Raw genomic sequence first — 19755 nt, forward strand, 5'->3', positions numbered from 1 at the left:
GACTTACATACGCGGTAGACGACTTTGTGTTTTACATCATGTGAGGACGCACTAGCTTTTGCCCGCGACTACACCCGCGTTTGTCCACGAAAGTGACGTGCGCGCAGCGATTTTGCAGTGTACTCACAAACATATGGCGCCTCCTGTTGTTGAAGAACGCGAAGTGTTTCCCGCACAGCGGACACTCGTACGTGGGCCGCGTCGCGCTGTGCACCCTCATGTGGAAGACCAGGTTGGTCTTCTGCGTGAAGCTCTTGTCGCAGCGCTCGCACTTGAAGCGCTTCTCGCCCGTGTGCACCCACATGTGGTCCTTCAGGAGCGCCATACTCTGTCGACCAGGGGGCTTACCATCATCACTTAATGCGATCCAGTTCAGGGCCTAAACTGATCTGCATCGCTATTTCGTACCGTCAAGTTGATATAACGATCCATTATAGGTAGTTATCAAAAAAATACGCCGTTTCGATTTCATTCACTCATTTTGCATACAATTCGGTACCATAATGTGCATTCAGAACGTAAACTGGATCGCGTATCTGACAAAATTCGCGATTCAAAAAAAGTTACTATTCCTGATTGATTACCACGAAAGTAGTCCCACAGACGTGGCGCTACTGTCGCTGAAAACAATTACGTGGTCTATCCGTTATTGATAGTTCCTAGTTTTGGGTTATATACAATATTCACTTACTGAGAAACTATGTCTAATATACATGTTAATCGACGAGCATAACACTTAATATTCACTTATAACTAACATGCAAAGCAATATGTACAAATATTATATTGGGCGTATCTGTTCAAAGAAGAGTTTTGCCACAGGAACTCCGTCGTGGTACGGTTTTTATGTTCCGAAGTTTGTGTTTAGTGTTTATTATTATGATCGACAAATTTGTTAGTCTAGATTATATTGCATTTATTGTAATAGAAATATCTTATTGTTTTGTGTTTTGTATTTACTTTAGTCATGTAACTAACACAAAGATAATAATATACATTTAAATTTTAAGTAACAAAAAAACACATATTGTTTGCTCACAACGGTAAGAATTTGATATCGGAACGCAACTCTTGAAACGAGATAGAATATATAGAGATCTTATAGCCTTATCTCTTTCTTACATTTGGCTGCTGTCACTGGGGTTTACGATTCAGAGATAATTTTTACTTTTTTTTTTATGAATTTCATTCACACCTTACGATTCAAATGAGACTTTGTCAAGATAAGTTGGTGGTACCAAATAACGCGATTCATTTTAGGTTCCTAAACTGAACTGCTGTCCTGCATTTGAGTCGTTGTGTAATAGTAATGTGATAGTAATATGCCAGATATGCCATCACATTACTATTACATAATGTATGATAGATATAATGTTAACGAAAATGTTGACAGATTTTGAATCGGGAAATTGCGTAGATTTAAAAGCTACTAGAAGCGGTGGTGGTGTAATGGTTAAGACGCCCGCCTGTGGATCGAAAGGTCCCAGGTTCGAATCCTACTCGTGCCACATGATTTTTTATACCGATCCGACTCGTGTATAGTTGTTTTCATCGACCGCCACTTGCTTCCGGTGAAGGGAAACATCGTGAGGAAACCTGCACACTGCGGTTGATTATTAACTTGTGTGTGAAATTGAGAAGGCAATGGCAAACCACTCCATTAATAATGCCAAGTTGTTGTGTGTGTTTCATTCCACGTAATGACCACGACACTCGGCCATGAGGAATACGACTATGAATGAAAAGCTACTAGTTACATTTCATATAAACACACAGTACACAAAAACTTGAAATCACAATCCCTAACTAATATTATAAATGTGAAAGTATATTTGTTTGTTACCACTTCACACTCTATCTACTCGACCGACCTTCTTGAAATTTGTATATATAAATGGATGGATACGTAAAAAAATTGCATACATGTAATTTGAAGTATGGGGTTACCCATGTCCTTCTCCATACCACGGAAACTGAAATACCTTTCACCCCGGAAGAATAACTGTTCCCGTGGGAACTGTTACGCGGGCGAAGCCGCGGGCAAACACATATTTTTGATCCACTCATTCCGTGGCATCGTCCGCGTGTTTTTCTCACTCAGCGAAAGCGGAACAGATAATTTTCAAACAAACTTTCTATAATGGGATGTCCATTAATCAGCACTCGGATCACAATCATAACCTGTTTTGATATACCTTTTGACTATGTACATTATGTACTTTTATATATTATTAGAAAAAAAAAACATTGTAAGCAACAATAATGGTAAGCCGATCTGGCATGATGGGACACTGTTCAAATGAGTTTCTTTCGGCATTTCTTCTCAACAGTGGTCGTTCCGAAATGCCAGTAGTTTGTAGCTTGTGAGAAATAACTATAAATATAAAAATTAACGAGAAAAAGTGCCTGTGAAGGTCTAATTTCTGAATAAATAATTTGATTTAAAACTGTCTTCAACTACATGCATACCGAATTCCATCAAAATCGATCTAGCTGTTTAGCCGTCAAAGCGGAACAGACAGACTTTCGCATTTATAATATTATAAGTAACTGTACATATGGATAAATAATCCATACTCCAATATACATATTACTACATAATTCCACGGTCACAACACAAGAGATTATTACAATATTATTTATGTACGGAAAAATCTATGGAAAGTCACCTGGAATAATCTTCCGCACTGCTCACACATGCAGGGCGTCTTCATAGCGGGGTATTTAGTCCTGTTCTTGTCCGGATGCGCTCGTCTGAAGTGCTGCGCGTACAGCCGCAGGTCCCGCAGCTGGACGCCGCACTGGACACATCATTACAACACAATGTGTCAGAGATACTAACTCAACGACCTTTGACGACCTCGGTGGCGCAGTGGTAAGGTTCTTGCCACTGAACCGTGAGGTCCCGGGTTCGATCCCCGGTCGGGTCATGATGGAAAATGATCTTTTTCTGATTGGCTCGGGTCTTGGATGTTTATTTATATATGTATTTTTTATAAAATATAGTATCGTTGAGTTAGTATCCCATAACACAAGTCTCGAACTTACTTTGGGGCTAGCTCAATCTGTGTGATTCGTCCTTATATATATATTTATTTATTTAACGATTAATTTATAACATTGCATATTAGATAAACATATAAGACCCAGGTAAACCTGAAAAATATCAATTTTCATGTTGACCTGACCGCGAGTCGAACCCGGGACCTCCAGTGTAGTAAAGACATTTATATGATACTAGATATTGTCCGGGCCTTCGCTCCCGTGGGAATTTTGAGATAAAATATAGCCTATAGCAATCTTGGATAATGTATCTTCTTAATAGTGAGAGAATTTTTGAAATCGGTTCGGTAGTTTCGGAGATTAACCGAAAAACGACTTAACCGATATTGATGCCCCACGAACATAAAAATTCTATTGACAGATCCTACTATACCTTTTAAATTTCATCAAAATCAGACCAACGGTTCGAAAGTTATCGCGTTACAAACATACATACATAGAAAAAAAGTATTTTTGGGGCAAAAATACTTTTTATAGTGACAATAATGGCAACACATCACTACTAAGCAACGTTGTTTGGGCTCCAGTCTGACTCATAATATTTAAGTTTACTGATGTTTAAAATTATAATCTAAAATTATAACCTGTCGTGTATGCCTAAATAAATCCTTACATAATATATATATATACATATATATATATATAAACTCACTGCGGTTTTCACCAATAGACAGAGTGATTCCTGAGGAAGGTTTAGGGGTATAATCTATTATGTTTTACCTGTTAGTGTATGCATAAATAAATAAACAAATAAATAAGAGTAGACACGCGGGCCAAGTCGCGGGCAGGTCACATTACCTGTTCGCAAGCCACGGGCCCCGGCTGCTGCCTCGTCTCCTGGCCGCTGTCGTCGCGAGGGTGGATCACGGGCCGCCTCTCAATCTTCCTCATCACTCGCCCGTTCTTCTCCGTGTGCATACTTTGTGAATCGTTCCTTATTTTGTTGCTGAAAATACATAAACATATATATCGACGACCTCGGTGTCGCAGTGGTAAAGTGCTCGCCTCTGAACCGATAGGTCCCGGGTTCGATCCCCGGTCGGGTCATGATGGAAAATGATCTTTTTCTGATTGGTACAGGTCTTGGATGTTTATCTATACATGTATTTGTTATAAAATATAGTATCGTTGAGTTAGTATCCCATAACACAAGTCTAGAACTTACTTTGGGGCCAGCTCAATCTGTGTGATTTGTCCTGATATATTTATTTATTTATCATGTCATATCATCGTAACATATCATATAACTTGGAGCAAAAATAAATTATTTGTATGTAAGTATGTATGTTTGCAACGCGATAACTTTCGAACCATTTGGTCTGATTTAGATGAAATTTAAAAGATGTATAGGACCTGTCAATGGAATTTTTAAGTTCGCGGGGGCAACAAAATCGGTTAAGTCGTTTATGAAATACCTATTCACAATTTTGTAAAAAAAACTCATCAAATTTTTCTTGTGTTCGCGGAGTTATTAATGTTCCATGGATTTAGTAAGTGCTTCGTGAGTACATTCCATGGAATTAGTTGGTATTAATTCCATGGAATCTTGATCATTGTCATCAACTGTCCATCATCCTATTGTTTCTAAAACAGTCACGACAGATAATAACAGACAGACAGATTGTCTGATGAGCTCGGTTAGGATTTTGATTAGTTTTAAGTGCGAGTGTTAAGGTGTAAGTGTCAAGTTCGCGGCGAACAACAAGTATCATGTCGTGTCATCTACACTATTATTATAAAGAGGTAAGCATTTCGGTTTATAGATATTTATTGACTCATAAAGAATACAATAATTCACTTATAATGAGTCTAAACCTAATTTATAAATAATTTGTAAAAAATATATGACGCAAATAAACAGTGTAGTTTTCGAAGAGTTATGCTATTTACAAAACTTTGGTGTAGATATGATTTTTTAGTCTTCCTTTAAACAAAGTCAAAGATTTTATGTTTTTTAAGTCTTTAGGTAAGTCATTAAACATTTTAGCTCCTTCGTATAATATATCACTCTTTCCATATTTAGTTCTAGGTGTGGGTAATTTTATTTTATTTGTGTTTCTTAAATGGTGTTTATATTTATTTATCGTAAAAGTGATTTGTGTTTGAATTTTCTTTTCAAGAATTTTTTTTACAAGAATGCACATTTTATATTTATATAGTTGTTTTAAATTGAAAATTTTTGTTTTTTTATAAAGAGTTACAGTATTCATTAAATAGTCAAAATTAAATAGTGTTTTTATTACCTTATTTTGGGACCTCTGGATCAAGTTCATATTTGTTTTATTTGCACTACCCCAAATTTCAATCAGATATTCGAGGTGGGACCTTACTAAAGAATTATATAACGTGTACTTAATCTCAAATGGGATACAAGAACCAACTCTTCGCAAAACGCCGCGCAAAGAAACTAGCTTGCCTCTAAGGTGTTCGATATGAGGTTTCCAGGTGAGTTTATCATCAAGATGTAGTCCTAGATACTTTTCTTCGTTAGAGCGATGTAATTCTTCACTATTAATAGTAAGACACGGGTAGTGCGGTATTTTTTTATTTTTTGCAGCAAATATCATGTAGCTAGTCTTTTTTGTATTTATTGTTAATAAATTACACTGGCACCAATCGTGAAATTTGTCGAGGTCTGTTTGTGCTGTATGAATTAGCTCCAAAAAATCAAGTCCGAAATAAAATAGACATGTATCGTCTGCATATAAAGTTATATCGCCTGTAAGTCCGATTGTAGTGATATTATTAATATATATTAAGAACAAAAGGGGTCCCAAAATAGATCCTTGTGGGATTCCATAAGTAATACTTTGTGGTTTACTCTGGTAGTCTCCTATTTTAACAATTTGATATCTGTCTGTTAGATATGATCGAAAGATTTCATAAGTCATTCCTTTAATACCAAGGTTTTCTAATTTGTCTAAGAGTAATGAGTGGCTTATGGTATCGAAGGCTTTTTTAAAATCTATAAAAATACCCAATCCAAACTTTTTATGGTCAATGTTTGTTTTTATTTGAGATACCAGGTCAATTGCCGCAGATAGTGTTGAGGATTTACTTCGGAAACCATATTGCTTTAAAGTTATAAAATTTAATTTTAATAGATGATTGTTAAGTCTACGGTATAGTACCGTTTCAAATATTTTTGATAGAATAGGTAACACTGAAATCGGCCTATAATTGCTGGGGTCGGTTCTTTTACCCGATTTGTAGACTGGAGTAACACGCGCTATTTTGAGGGAGTCAGGAAATGTGCCAGTTGCTAGACATTTATTTATACAGTCTGTTAGATCTTGTGCGATAAAGTTAATGATTGATTTTATAGACTTCAGGCTAATCCCGTCAATACCAGCACTAGCGTCATTTTTTAAGTTTTTCATAATATCACATACTTCGTTCACGGTGCATGGTTCAAATTCAAACAGTTCAAATTTAGGTTTTGTGTTTATATATGTCAAAATATTGATATTATTGTTATGAAACCTAGAAGGAATTTTATTTGCAAGTTGAGTACCCACAGAAGAGAAAAATTCATTGAATAATTCGCAGATTTCAGTGCCATCCTTTACGCTGATAGAATTTAATGTAAGAGTAGGCGGAATAGGAGCATCTTTGACTTTGTTTAAGGCAAGCATATTTAACAAATTCCAAGTCTTTTTTGAATCAGTTATACACTTTTTAAACTTATTATAGTAGTATTCATTTTTCGTTATTTGTATTAATTTTGTTACTTCATTCCTCAGCCTATTAAACTCTTCCTTCTTCTTTACGTCAGATTTTAGTTGCTCCCATAGTAAATTCCTTCTCTTTGTTTCTTTAATAACTTCTTTTGTGATCCAATCTTCTCTGGGCAAGTTTAATATTTTAATTTTATCTATCTTATTCTTGTTGATACTTTGTTTAATATGGTTTTCTAAATGATCATACGAATGCTCTTTGTTACAATAGTCTGCATCTTTAATTGAATCCTGGAGTCCTTTATAGTCGATTCCATGATAATTCACTTTTTCTTTGATGTTGTGTTGTTTTTTGAATATTTCTATTACTATCTGCTTATGATCAGACAAAGGTGTATCAATAATTGTTAACCTGTATGGATTTTCAGTTAAACTAGAGGAAACATGATCAATTATAGATGTCGTTTTTATACTATCAGTGTTTACTTCACGAGTAGAGTAGTTAATATCGATGCAATTGAGAATTTTGTAGCCTGCTTCCTTTAGTACTCTCTTATAATCTATTGCATCTTTTTTATTGGCTAGCAAGTCTATGTTAAAGTCGCCTATTACTATTCCTCTTTTTCTGCTTTCCAAATGTAGTGCAAAAGTATCCAAAAACTGATTTATATATTTTTTGTTTGGTTTATAGATTGCACCAATATTAAGGGCAAACTTATTGATATATATCCATAGATAATTAATTCCGTGCTCATATAATTCAGTTGTTACTTCGTGTTTTAAGCTGTTATGTACATATATCGATAACACCACCTCCCTCTTTTCCCATTCTTATATTAAAGTTATGGGTATAATTATCTAGACAGAATGAATTTGCCTCAATTTCATTTTGGATCCAAGTTTCTGTTAAAACTATTATATGTACTGTTTCATTCAATAGTTTAAGTATTGTTTGTAGTTCTTCAAACCTGCCAGCCTTTCGAATACTTTTAAGATTTGCATAGAAAAATTTGAGAGATTTGTCATTCAAAAATACGTTATCATAATTATATGTAATTTTGTGATTTTTATCAGGTAAGACGATGTTTTGTTTACTTAATTTTTTGACTGAGACTTGATAATCTTCGGAATCCCTTTAATATATTTAATAGTCAAATTTGACTCGCCAGCTTTTTCACGATCCGACAACTCGTTCTTAAGACGTTTAAGATACAATTTTTGACTGGGTGTCTGGTCCGAAAATAGGCGTACATTATCGCTCAACTTGGATCTATTACGTAGTAGTATGCGAACAGGGTCGGAAGTGGTAAAACATACTTTTATAAGCCGCCCGTTCGTTTGTTCTTCCGGCTTGTATTTTCCCAAACGTATGAGTTTTATGGGATTCGGACAATCCTTGTAAATAGTTATTAATTTATTCATTGTACTATCCAAGTCATGCTTTTGCCTGGCTTGGCGATCTTTATTATTTATTTCCGGGATACCCTCAAGAATAACATTTTTTAAACGTTCGCATCTGTCTTGGAGTTCAAGGAGCAGGTCTTGGTCATAAGCGACTGGCGATTTTGTAGATTGAGAATATGTCTGTTCATTGTTGTCAATTTGACTATTATAGGAATCACTATTTTTCATCACCAGTAATTGTTTTTCAAGAATTTCGATTTTTTTATTTGTCTCACTACTTTCAGTTTTTAATGTAGACACTTCTTCGCTTAAATTAATGTAATTTTGTGACAAAATATTTGTTGTTACTCGGAGGTTCTTAATTTCCTCTTTTATTTCCTGCAAATCCTGCCTAATTTGAGAGGTATTTTCCTTCTGCGACTTCGAAAATTCATTTAAAAAAGACATAAACTCAGCCCGGAATAAATTTAAATCTTGTCTATAATTTGAGTCTTCATCGGGTTGTTTTCTTTTTCTTTGAGTTATGAATAAATCTTCCCGGGATGGGTCCATATCAGTATGTGACAACGAGCGTAAGTCAGGTTGCGATCCTCCTCCGCTTCCGCCCGTGCCTAAGCCCCGCGGTGAATGATGCACACTCATGCTAACCGTTTATCAGTCAGTCGATGCGTGATCCTTTTCTCGAGTGCGCATGCGCAGGCGCTGCTCGCTGCGGCGACGTAGGAGCAGGCAAATGTATGGTTATCTTGCTCACCCGAACGGCTGATGTTGATTCCAGGCTTGATCTTAGTTGTGAAGTGTAACAAGTGCAAATTATCAAGGCGTGCGAAAAGCAAATGTAATTAGTAATTGATAAATTTCACTTTGACTTTTAACAATAATTTCAATTTCGAAATATTAATTATCACAAGTGTCGACACGTCTACACCGCTTGACTGCGTCTATCGATTCCCACGGGAGCGAAGCCCCGGGCAACGTCTAGTATCATATAAATGTCTTTACTACACTGGGAGGTCCCGGGTTCGACTCGCGGTCAGGTCAACATGAAAATTGATATTTTTCAGATTTACCCGGGTCTTATATAATATATAATGTTATAAATTTATCGTTGAGTTAGTATTGTTTGATACAATGTCAAACTTTATGAGCGTGAGAAATTTAAATTTATTTATTCATTTAACAATTTTACAAAATTGAGTCTGAAATTATTATTAAAAAATATATATTCAAACTTCAAACTTACGGATCATTATCGGTGCTGTGTTTCGAGGACAACTTGAGGTGACGATCGTGCGCGTCTTCAGACACGAAGCGCACGTCGCACACAGAACAATATGGGCCATCTATCGGCATCTACAATAAACAAATGTATCTCAATATCAGATTTAATGAAAATCGGCCCAGCCTTTTGTGGGTGAATTTCACGAGCGTTTTCAACTCCGCCGCGGGCTGTCATTAGTGTTTATTAAATTGTACCATACACAGACAGTAATCAATTTGATTATCCTATCTTATAAATAAGTAAAGTAATGAATGTTAATTTCATGTTTAATTAAAAAAAAAAGGTCCTTTATTAAAAAAAATGTGCGACACTAATGAAACGTTACACGCCGCGTTCAAACGCTCGTGAAATTCACCCTTGTCAAAATCAAAATCAAATCAAATCATTTATTCAGAAATTAGGCCATCATATATTCTAAATTAAATGATGTTTACCAAAGCTACAAACTACTAGCATTTCGGAACGACCACTGCTGAGAAGAAATGCCGAAAGAAACTCATTCAAATAGTGTTGGTTGTGCGTGAAGAAGTAACGAACATACAAACTTTCGCCTTTATCATATTAGTGGTATGGGATGGGATCGGATGGGTTTTGCATACATGTAGTTTGAAGTATGGAAAATTTAATGGGCTGGAAAATTTACGCGGGCGAAGACGCGGGCAAAATCTATGCAAATAAAAATCAAACAATAAACAAACTCACAGTCTTCTCGGCCAGCCGGTGTTTCTTCTTCTTGTGTACGTCTATTCCCTTTTTGCTCACGAACGTGTACCCGCACAGTTCGCACACGAAGTCCGACACGTGTTTTATTCTTATATGGCCCATATACGTCGTCAGTTTGCTGAATGAATGAATGAATGAATGATAATATTTATTTCATACAATTTACAGTCCATGTTATGTTAGTATTACTGAAGTATGTTAGTTAAACAAATTCAATTGTCCATATTAATGTTATAAAGAGATTTGTATTTTTGTTTGTAATTAATAAACTCAAAAATCACTGGGCCGATTTTGATGAAATTTGGCACAGAGATAGGCGAAACCTTCAGGAGTGACATGTGCTTTTTATTATAATTTTACCCGAACGAAGCCGGGCCGAGGGGCTGGTATTAAATATTAATTGCTAAGAAATTATATGAAAATTTCGTTTAGTTTATCGTGTTTTATCTGTGCTCAAACAATGAAAAAACGGAAAACTCGCTTATACGAACATTTCAAGAGGGTGGGAAAGTCCATTTAAAAAAAAAAATTAAACTCGACCATCGTAAAAAACTTAAATTTTTAAACAACTTTTTTAGAACTATTTTTGAATAAAGAAAAGAAAGAAGTCATCACCATAATGTAATGTAATGCAATATGTAATGTGGCTATCGAACAAACATTTTTTCGCTAAGATATAACTCCATCGTGACGTCACGTTAGAGTAACATTCAGTACGGAGCGTTTGGACGAGTCCAAAAATGTGCGATTTTATTTTTGTCATATCTTCGAAAGCATTGTCATTATCACAGTAAGTTTCTCAATCATATAAGGGCCTTCGAATAGTCACCAAAAAATTTCGAATAATTTGTCATCTATTGATAAAGGTATGTCTTCAAAATATATAACAACGAATGTGCAGTCAACAGCACATCAAGTCACCCTGCATGAACCTCTATGACGCGGTAATAGCGGCCAGTTTGCAATGAATTTAGATAGGTTGATGTGCTGCCTACTGTACATTATGTATTTGGTATATAGTAGTATAGTTTGATGTGCTGTCGAGTGTACATTATTTTATTGTCATAATTTGTATTACGTGATACATAAGTGCACACTAGCGCCACCATTGCATATTTCTTAAACGATTTCTCGAACTAAAACCAATACAATACAATACTCTTTATTGCACCAAAAGCGAAATTAATAAAGAAAAAAGAACAATACAAAAATAAAATATAAAGACACAAAGGCGGACTTATCGCTAAAGCGATCTCTTCCAGTCAACCTTCATAGTAGACTGTGACTACATTGTGTAATGGAAAACTGTAATATTTTGCAATAAATTGCTTTGTATAGCGTGGAACAATTTGGAATGAGGTTTCTTTTTTTAATTTTCGCCAATAAACAAAAGAAATTGGGTGGTGTGGTGGTGGCGCTAGTGTGCAGTTATGTAATGTGGTAAACTTAATAAAATACTCACTCAAATTCGCTAGGACAATGTGGGCATTGATATTTAGTTCCGGAATGCCATTTCTCGTGTTCCCTTGCCACGCCCCTGCAAAATATATCCTATACAATTACAAGAGCGATGAGGAAGCGGTGGTGGTGTAATGGTTAAGACGCGCGCCTGTGGTTCTAAAGGTCCCAGGTTCGTATCCTACTCGTGCCATATGAATTGTATAGCAATCTGATTCATGTGTAGTAGTTTTCATCGACCGCCACTTGCTTCCGGTGAAGGAAAACATCGTGAGGAAACCTGCACACTGGTTGATTATTATTAACTTATGTGTGAACAATTAATAATGCCAAGAAAATCGTTGTGTGTTTCATTCCACGTAACGACCACTGCCCTCAGCCGGAGTGAGGAATACGACTGTATCTGACCTGTTTCTCGTGACAAAAGGACAGCCTTTGCAGCTGAACTGTTCAGTGTGTTGCGCGGTGATGTGTTTGCGGAGAGCGCGCCCTGTTTTCAGGCGAGTTTTACAGATAAAACATTCGAAAACGCCGCTTTGCTGAAAATATTACATGTATCCTTATATAAATAAGTAGTTAGATGTAGATTAACTTTAAGTGTTGTTCAAATCCTTAAATGAAGAAAGAATTATATTAAATATAACAAAATAAATAAATATATTAGGACAAATCACACAGATTGAGCTGGCCCCAAAGTAAGTTCGAGACTTGTGTTATGGGATACTAACTCAACGATACTATATTTTATAACAAATACATACAAGACCCGGGCCAATTAGTAAAAGATCATTTTCGATCGTGACCCGACCGGGGATCGAAACCGGGAAATATTTTCTTTTGTCTGACCCGGGTGTCGCGGCGCCACAGACCCGAACAACCAGAAATGAGAGAGAGAAAGAGAGGATGAAGTGTACTCACATCAGTATGTCTCACAGCGTGCGCGTCCAATCGCTCCTTGATGTGGAAACCTCTATAGCACACGGTACATTTGTAAACGGCATTTTTGTACGCATCAGATTGCTGGCGGGAAGCGATCTCCGCTATCTGCTGCTCGTAACTTAGCGTCGTTATGTTGAATAGATTCTCGTCTAATGCCTCTTGCGTTTTTCTACGTCTGACATCAGATGTTTTGTACCTGGCAAAAAGTTTAATTAACATATGATCAGACAAGATATACTACTAATATTATAACTGTGAAGTTTGTGAGGATGTGTGTATGTGTGTTCGTTACTATTTCATACTAAATCTACTGGACCGATTAAATAAATATATTAGGACAAATCACACAGATCGAGCTAGCCCCAAATTAAGTTCGAGACTTGTGTTACGGGATACTAACTCAATGATACTACATTTTATAATAAATACATATATAGATAAACATCCAAGACCCGAGTCAATAAGGAAAAGATCATTTCCATCATGCCCTGACCGGGGATCGAACCCGGGACCTCGTTTCAGTGGCAAGAACCTTACCACTGCGCCACCGAGGTTGATTGTTCTGAAATTTGGTACACGGGTAGAATATAACCTGAAATAATACATAGGGTACTTTTTATCCCGAAATTCCCACGGGAGCGATGCCCCGCGGCGCAGCTAGTTATGCTAAACAGGTTCCTATAGGAACCTATTATCCTAACTGACTACAACTGCAATGGTAAGTGTGCATTGTCCTTACGTAAAATTATTTTTTAATGCCAATGTTTACTCGCCAATATTAAATTTAAAATTTTATGACACTCCGGGTTCGATTCCCGGTAAGCTCAACACGGGAAATGATATTTTTCGAAATAACCTGGATGTTTTTATGTATATGTTATAGAATATAGTATCGTTGAGTTAGTATCCCATAACACGAGTCTCGAACTTACTTTGGGAATAGCTCAAATCGCCAATATTAAATTTAAAATTGAATATTTATGACACAAGATATCTAGGTTTTAGAACGCGCCGTCGTGTGTCGCTCGTGAAATTACATAGTGCATCGAAATGTGTAATTCTTTTAACCTTTTTGATTATAACACGGTTGTCACGATTCTGAAGTTCACATTTCTGTTGGACCTTACGTGTATTTTTGTCGAATTTATATTATTTTGCTGTGACGCTTATTGGTGGGCTCAAACACTCAAAAATGTATGACTTTTCTATAACATCTGTATAAATTTATCCGTGCCTAAGTATTTTAATTAAGTATATAGAAAAATTAGATTAAAAAAGAATAAAATTAGTCAGATTACATTAGAAGAATTACATACATAGCGAATTACATTACATTATACCTATATACATACACTAGTTGTTGCTCGGGGCTTCGCTCTCGTGAGAATTTTGAGATAAAATATAGCATAAAGCAATCTTGAATAATGTACCTTACTAATGGTGAAAGAATTTTTGAAATCGGTTCGGTAGTTTCGGAGGTTACCCGCCTCAAACATACAAACTCACAAACGCTTACCTAATTATAATATTAGTATAGATTATTTTATTTCATTCATTACAATAATCTGACGAATCTTGCGATTCACAGAATATTACAAAACCACATCAAAATCCGTCTAGCAGTTTTTTTTGAGATTAAATCGATTGTATGTAAGGCACCGATGAGTACTGAAATGAAAACGAAACCATATCGCGATTCAATATCGAAAAGCGCCATCTATCGCTGAAAGACTAAAACTGTAACAATTTTGCATGGCGGATATCGTCCTTAGGGAACATTGGATCGAGTGTTACAAGTTTGACCGTTAAGTGTGTCTGTCTGTCTGTATGTATGTGTATGTGGCACCGTAGCTCATCAACAGGTGAACCAATGCGTTTTTTTATTTTATTTGATAGCAAATTTTTATGTGGTGGTTCCTAGATATGTTTGATCTACTGAACCGATTGTTATGAAGTTTGGTACACGGATAGAATATAACATGGAATAACACATAGGGCACTTTTTTCCGGAAATTCGCATGGGATCGAAGCTCCAGGGCGCAGCTAGTTATCCATAAAAATCTAACTGCAAAAAGGGTCGCTACAAAACAAACTTACAGACAGACAATCAAGACAGATCCTATAAAGTTTCCGTTTTTACCTTTAATTGTATTTCCAATAAAATTATTGTCACACAAAATATATATATATATATATATTCAGCATGTAGCCAAAAAGGTGGGTGTCTCTCTAGTTTAACGTAGTTCTTATATATTTTTTCTATCCGTTGTTCAAATTTTAACTTTATATATTAATTTATTTATATAACTACAATTGTGATCTGTGTGGTCAATTATTGAATAGCAATCACTTCCCACTATCATCGTCTTTGTATCTCGCTCTCGCATCTAGGTAACTTAAGGTCACAACTGAAAATCAGTGTATTGCCCCCCGGGTAATAGTACCGCTGAGTTTTGTCCTTTTTGTATTGCTGTAGCACACTCTTAATTGTATTTTGTGTGTTATTAATATGAAGAACCTGTATGTGTTGTGTATTTTGTGTTGTGGCTACAAATAAAGATTTTATCTATCTATCTATCAATCACGATCATCATCATATCGAGTGTGTATTGCTAACACTTTTGTCAGATTTTATTCAAGTCGCCTAAAGGCATCTGACATGACTTTTACGACTACTTACTACTTTTACGACACCGGAAGCATGTGGTGAAACTACTATATATAAATCAGATTGGTATACAAACTCATATGGCACGAGTAGGATACGAACCTGGGACCATTCGATCCACAGGCGGGCGTCTAAACCATTATACACCACCACCGCTTCCAACCACGCTGAAACTTGTCTAAATCACCCCGCAATCTTCGGGAACCCAAACATAATAAAAAATATCTATTAACTAGATGAAAAGTATACTCACTTATCCATAGTAGAGCTAGGGCTGTCGTTTTCCTCGCATTTCTTCTTTTTCTCCACTTTAACCTTGTACTTCTCGCGTTTCTTCTTCACTTTCTTCACTTTAGGCTTGGCGACTTCGCTCAGTGTTTTATCATCGTCGCTGTCATCGAAGCCGTCCATAAAGTCTTGGAAGAATATCTCGTTTGAATCTAGCTGTTCGTTCTTGACCACTGTCTCGTCTATGAGCATCTAGAAATGTATAAAACTAGCTTTAGACCGCGGCTTCGCCCGCGTTAATATCCCGCGGGAGCAATTATTTTTCCGAGATGAAAGATATCCTATATCCTTCCGTATCCATACTTCAAATTACATGCATGTAAAATTTCAAGAAGAATGATCGAGTAGATAGAGCGTGAAGAGTTAACAAACAAACAAACAAACAAACAAACAAACAAACAAACAAACAAACAAACAAACAAACAAAATAATTCCAGGTCTAATTTCTGAATAAGTTATTTGAATTTTGAATAACAATGACGCGCGGCCGCAGCGGTCGAAACGCAAATTTTATGTGATGCGGTGGTGGTGTAATGGTTAAAAAGCCCGCCTGTGGGTCGAAAGGTCCCAGGTTCGAACTCATCCTACTCATGCCACATGAGTTTGAATACCAATCTGACTCATGTATATATAAGTTTTCATTAAATTGAATTCTTGACAGACTGCACTTTACGGACACCATACCTCATCTGTTTCAAGTTTGATCTCTTCTCTCTTTTCCTCAGGTTTCACTTCCAGCTCGTAATCGATCACCAAGTCAGACGAATCTGGATCGTATACCGTTTGTATTAGGGTCGAATATAGCTGGTTCTCTGTGCGGTTTATGGACTTGATATCGCCTATTGTTATCTGGAAAATATGTTTTAAAATTAATAAATAGTAAAATAATTTATACGCAAAAATGACATTTTGAACACATGCTTTTATTGTCTTCAGTAAGATCCGTAAATTGTCGAGGAGTTCCCTCGTTGGGAGCCGATCCTGGCTGCACCATCAGATCATGCTTATCCGTTTACAGTACACTATATCTCACCAATTCTTTCTTTCACACATATCTAGACAGAGACAAGTTAACAGAAATCAATACACAATTTGTTTACAGACATACAGACAACAGAAGACCAATGAAATAAAAATGACAGATACTTATACACACATACGGAGTGAAATGCAAAATTAAGCACTTCTTTCTGTTGTTATTTATTTGGTCTAATTTGATACATGGGCAACTTTGATCGGAAATGTAAAATCTCTTTGAAATATTACGATATACATACATATGGTGAGCTGTCCAGTATGGTCATCATGAGCTGTTGACTCCTCAGCACCTTGGCTTTGAACCGCGCGCACACGGCCGTCCGGTGCGCGCACTCCCAGCACAGTTTCTGTGGCAACTTGTCTCGCTCGGGTATCTGCGGAGAGGGGACCATGGAATTATTTATTTACTGTACCTTATTAATGCATGAAGAGGTAACAGACAAACTTGCTTTTGCATTTATTAGTTGGGATTTGGATTTTGTATAATAGCAAAAACTGATGTGGTCTTACAAATTATGTTAAAATAGCGAGAGCATTGTAAGAAGGATTAAGGATTTTAAATGGGAAAAGAAGTAGGGGCAGGTCGAAGAAGAGGTGGATAGAGTATTTAGGATATGGCTAAAAATGAAGTAACAGATCAGCTAACATCGGACAGGGATAAGTGGAGGAGACTTGACATGCTATACCGACTCCACACGAAGTGGGATAAGGGTAGGCTGGGGATGATGACCAATTATGTCACACAAAATATGTGACTTTATTTATGTGGTAAAGTAATACATACCATTTGGCCTGTGACTTGTTCCAGCATATTGTCCAGCTTATAGTCTCTCAAGTCATATAGCTTGGAATCCAATGACAGACATATTCTGCACACCTGAAATGTACAACGGAGAGTTAACTGTATTGCAATTTTAGCTGCCATACTGTTGGTAAAACAGCTTGTATTTCACAGTGCTCGTTGGAAAAGTGACTGTGCAGTGTGGTTGTGTTCCTTTGTGATTGTAAGTGACAGTCAATGTGTGTACATGGTTGGGTTGGTTATTTCATAATTCTCTGTGATGTGTAATCCCTTCTACTTCTCTCTAACATATTAATGTTTGTTTGCTACTATATTATATATATTGACTTTGCTTTATTATGAGTAAAAGTATTATTCTCACCTTCATTGCAGCAGGTTCTAACAAATCTTCTTCACTTAACTAGAAAAACAAAAGTTGGTGATTAAGAACATTTTGATACTTAAAAGTTAGTTAAGTCAGCATTTTTGTCTCAATGAGACACTTGATATGTGAGAACCAGTTTCTACACAACCCTTTGTGCACTTATGTACCTGAGAAATAAATGGAACAGCCGCAGTCTTGACCTGTTGTTTCCCACATTTAGTCAGAAAGAAATCATCGTTATGAAAATGATCAGAACATATTGCACTACGGTCCGTTGGCTCCCAGTCTGTTAGTCCGAGAGCTGACAGCCAAGCTGTCCGAGTATCCGGCTCTTTTGGGAATCTGAAATTATATTTTAATGAGTTACATACATAGAACTATGAGAATAAATCTCACAATGATAATGACACTGTAACTTCAATAAATATGCCCTTTTTATAGCAACCAACTACTCATATTCTGAATAAGCTATTCTTTTAAATTTGGACTATACTTGGAAAGGTTCTGGCTTGAGGGAGCTGTTCAAACTCGTAAAATACACACAATAATAACACAAGCATTTAACCAGTTTCAAATTGGAATACTTACAAATGGAACGTGATTCCGTTGCATTTTACAGCCTCTTTCGAGTTGTTGGTACAACTAGGAACACAGCAACGCATTTTCAGAGTATTATCCACTCAAGATAATTACAAAAATAATGATTTTAACATCATAAATTGCACAGCATTTCTGTATTTTTGTACACAGTTTATTGCTATTAGATTATTTAATTTTAAATTATGATTTTTACATTATGAAACTAAAGGCTTTTTTGTCAATTAAATATGATAGATACTTGTGTTTATTTTGCATTAGTTTCACAAAAACAAACAAGTTGTCAAAATCAACATCGAAAGCCGAGTTTTCGCCATATTTATTTTTATTTTTTTTATTGAACGTTCACTACTGCCGACCAAAAAACTGCTCACTACCACTGTCGATAGTTTATCGACAATTTGGCAATAGGGCAATTATGCAAAGGTCAGTGCAGATGGCGCTATTGGTACAACTAAAGTACACAAACATTGCCAATTGAAGCGCCAATTTTCAATATTGTTGCAGATTTACGACCAAAAATACCTTCTACGCAATCGTGGTGCGAGTTTAAAGGAAAATGAAAGGATTTAGTGGATTATCCTGAAAATAACACTATTTTAGGTTATGTTCTGTATTATTTGGTTAACTGTAGTCATAAACTGATAAGCTTGATTTTGACTAAAGATCTTACCTGTATGAAGTCCATATTGTAATAAGTCTTCACGTGTGAAGGGCTCCGAGCTTCTTTTCGACCGTTTACTGGCTCGAAAGTTTTACAGCCTGAGGCGTTTTCCATAGTTTTCGAAGTTTTTTTATGTTATGGAAAACGATTTTTCCCAATATATCGGCACCCGAATATGCTACATTTTCGTATATTTTCACAAACGAATGCTTACTCTAAAATAACCGTTTTAATCGATATAACAAAAGGCGGCAAAGCTTTTGTGTACCTAACATACAATGCTGTATTATGTAATATCGATGTAAATGTGCAGTAATACTCCCTATTGTACTACCGAAGCTTTCTGCCCTTTGAGCATGATATAATCTCGACCAGCCTATTTAGGTTTTAAGTATTTTATTTCTCAAATAGAATATACAATATTCACTTACTGAGAAACTATGTCTAATATACATGTTAATCGACGAGCATAACACTTAATATTCACTTATAACTAACATGCAAAGCAATATGTACAAATATTATATTGGGCATATCTGTTCAAAGATACGATCTATTTGAAACAAGAAAGCCTACAACTACAAGCGTAGGCGCGGAATAGTATCGTAGAATGAACAATTGATTGTATTAAATGCTTGTTGTAAAACTATCGAATGTCTTTTATAATATCGATATTATCGATTGATGTAACATCCTTAGAACGCGTCTGACGTTATATTTTTATAGTTGTGGGTAGCTGGTAGTCTATCTATCATTTAATATGTTCCAAAGTGTGACAGAGAAAGTGT

General features: G+C 36.1%; 1 protein-coding gene across 1 annotated transcript in view; it reads right to left on the reverse strand.

Annotated features, from left to right (window-relative positions):
* The window catches only part of LOC128681938 (zinc finger protein 724-like), a 23070-nt gene extending 4405 nt beyond the window's left edge, over positions 1-18665 (reverse strand). Inside the window, exons 1-15 of the mRNA XM_053766275.1 lie at positions 18295-18665; positions 17874-18048; positions 17704-17742; positions 17325-17417; positions 16780-16914; positions 16187-16351; positions 15468-15694; positions 12526-12742; positions 12016-12146; positions 11612-11686; positions 10129-10267; positions 9388-9497; positions 3862-4009; positions 2670-2801; positions 128-328 (exon numbers count right to left, since the gene is read on the reverse strand). Coding sequence (XP_053622250.1) covers positions 128-328; positions 2670-2801; positions 3862-4009; positions 9388-9497; positions 10129-10267; positions 11612-11686; positions 12016-12146; positions 12526-12742; positions 15468-15694; positions 16187-16351; positions 16780-16914; positions 17325-17417; positions 17704-17742; positions 17874-18048; positions 18295-18368 — 2061 coding nt within the window. The 5' untranslated portion in view covers positions 18369-18665. The remainder of the gene's footprint in view (positions 1-127; positions 329-2669; positions 2802-3861; positions 4010-9387; positions 9498-10128; positions 10268-11611; positions 11687-12015; positions 12147-12525; positions 12743-15467; positions 15695-16186; positions 16352-16779; positions 16915-17324; positions 17418-17703; positions 17743-17873; positions 18049-18294) is intronic.
* Positions 18666-19755: the final 1090 nt, after the last annotated feature.

This window comes from Plodia interpunctella, chromosome 29 (genome assembly GCF_027563975.2).
Source record: "Plodia interpunctella isolate USDA-ARS_2022_Savannah chromosome 29, ilPloInte3.2, whole genome shotgun sequence".
Lineage (NCBI taxonomy): Eukaryota > Metazoa > Arthropoda > Insecta > Lepidoptera > Pyralidae > Plodia > Plodia interpunctella.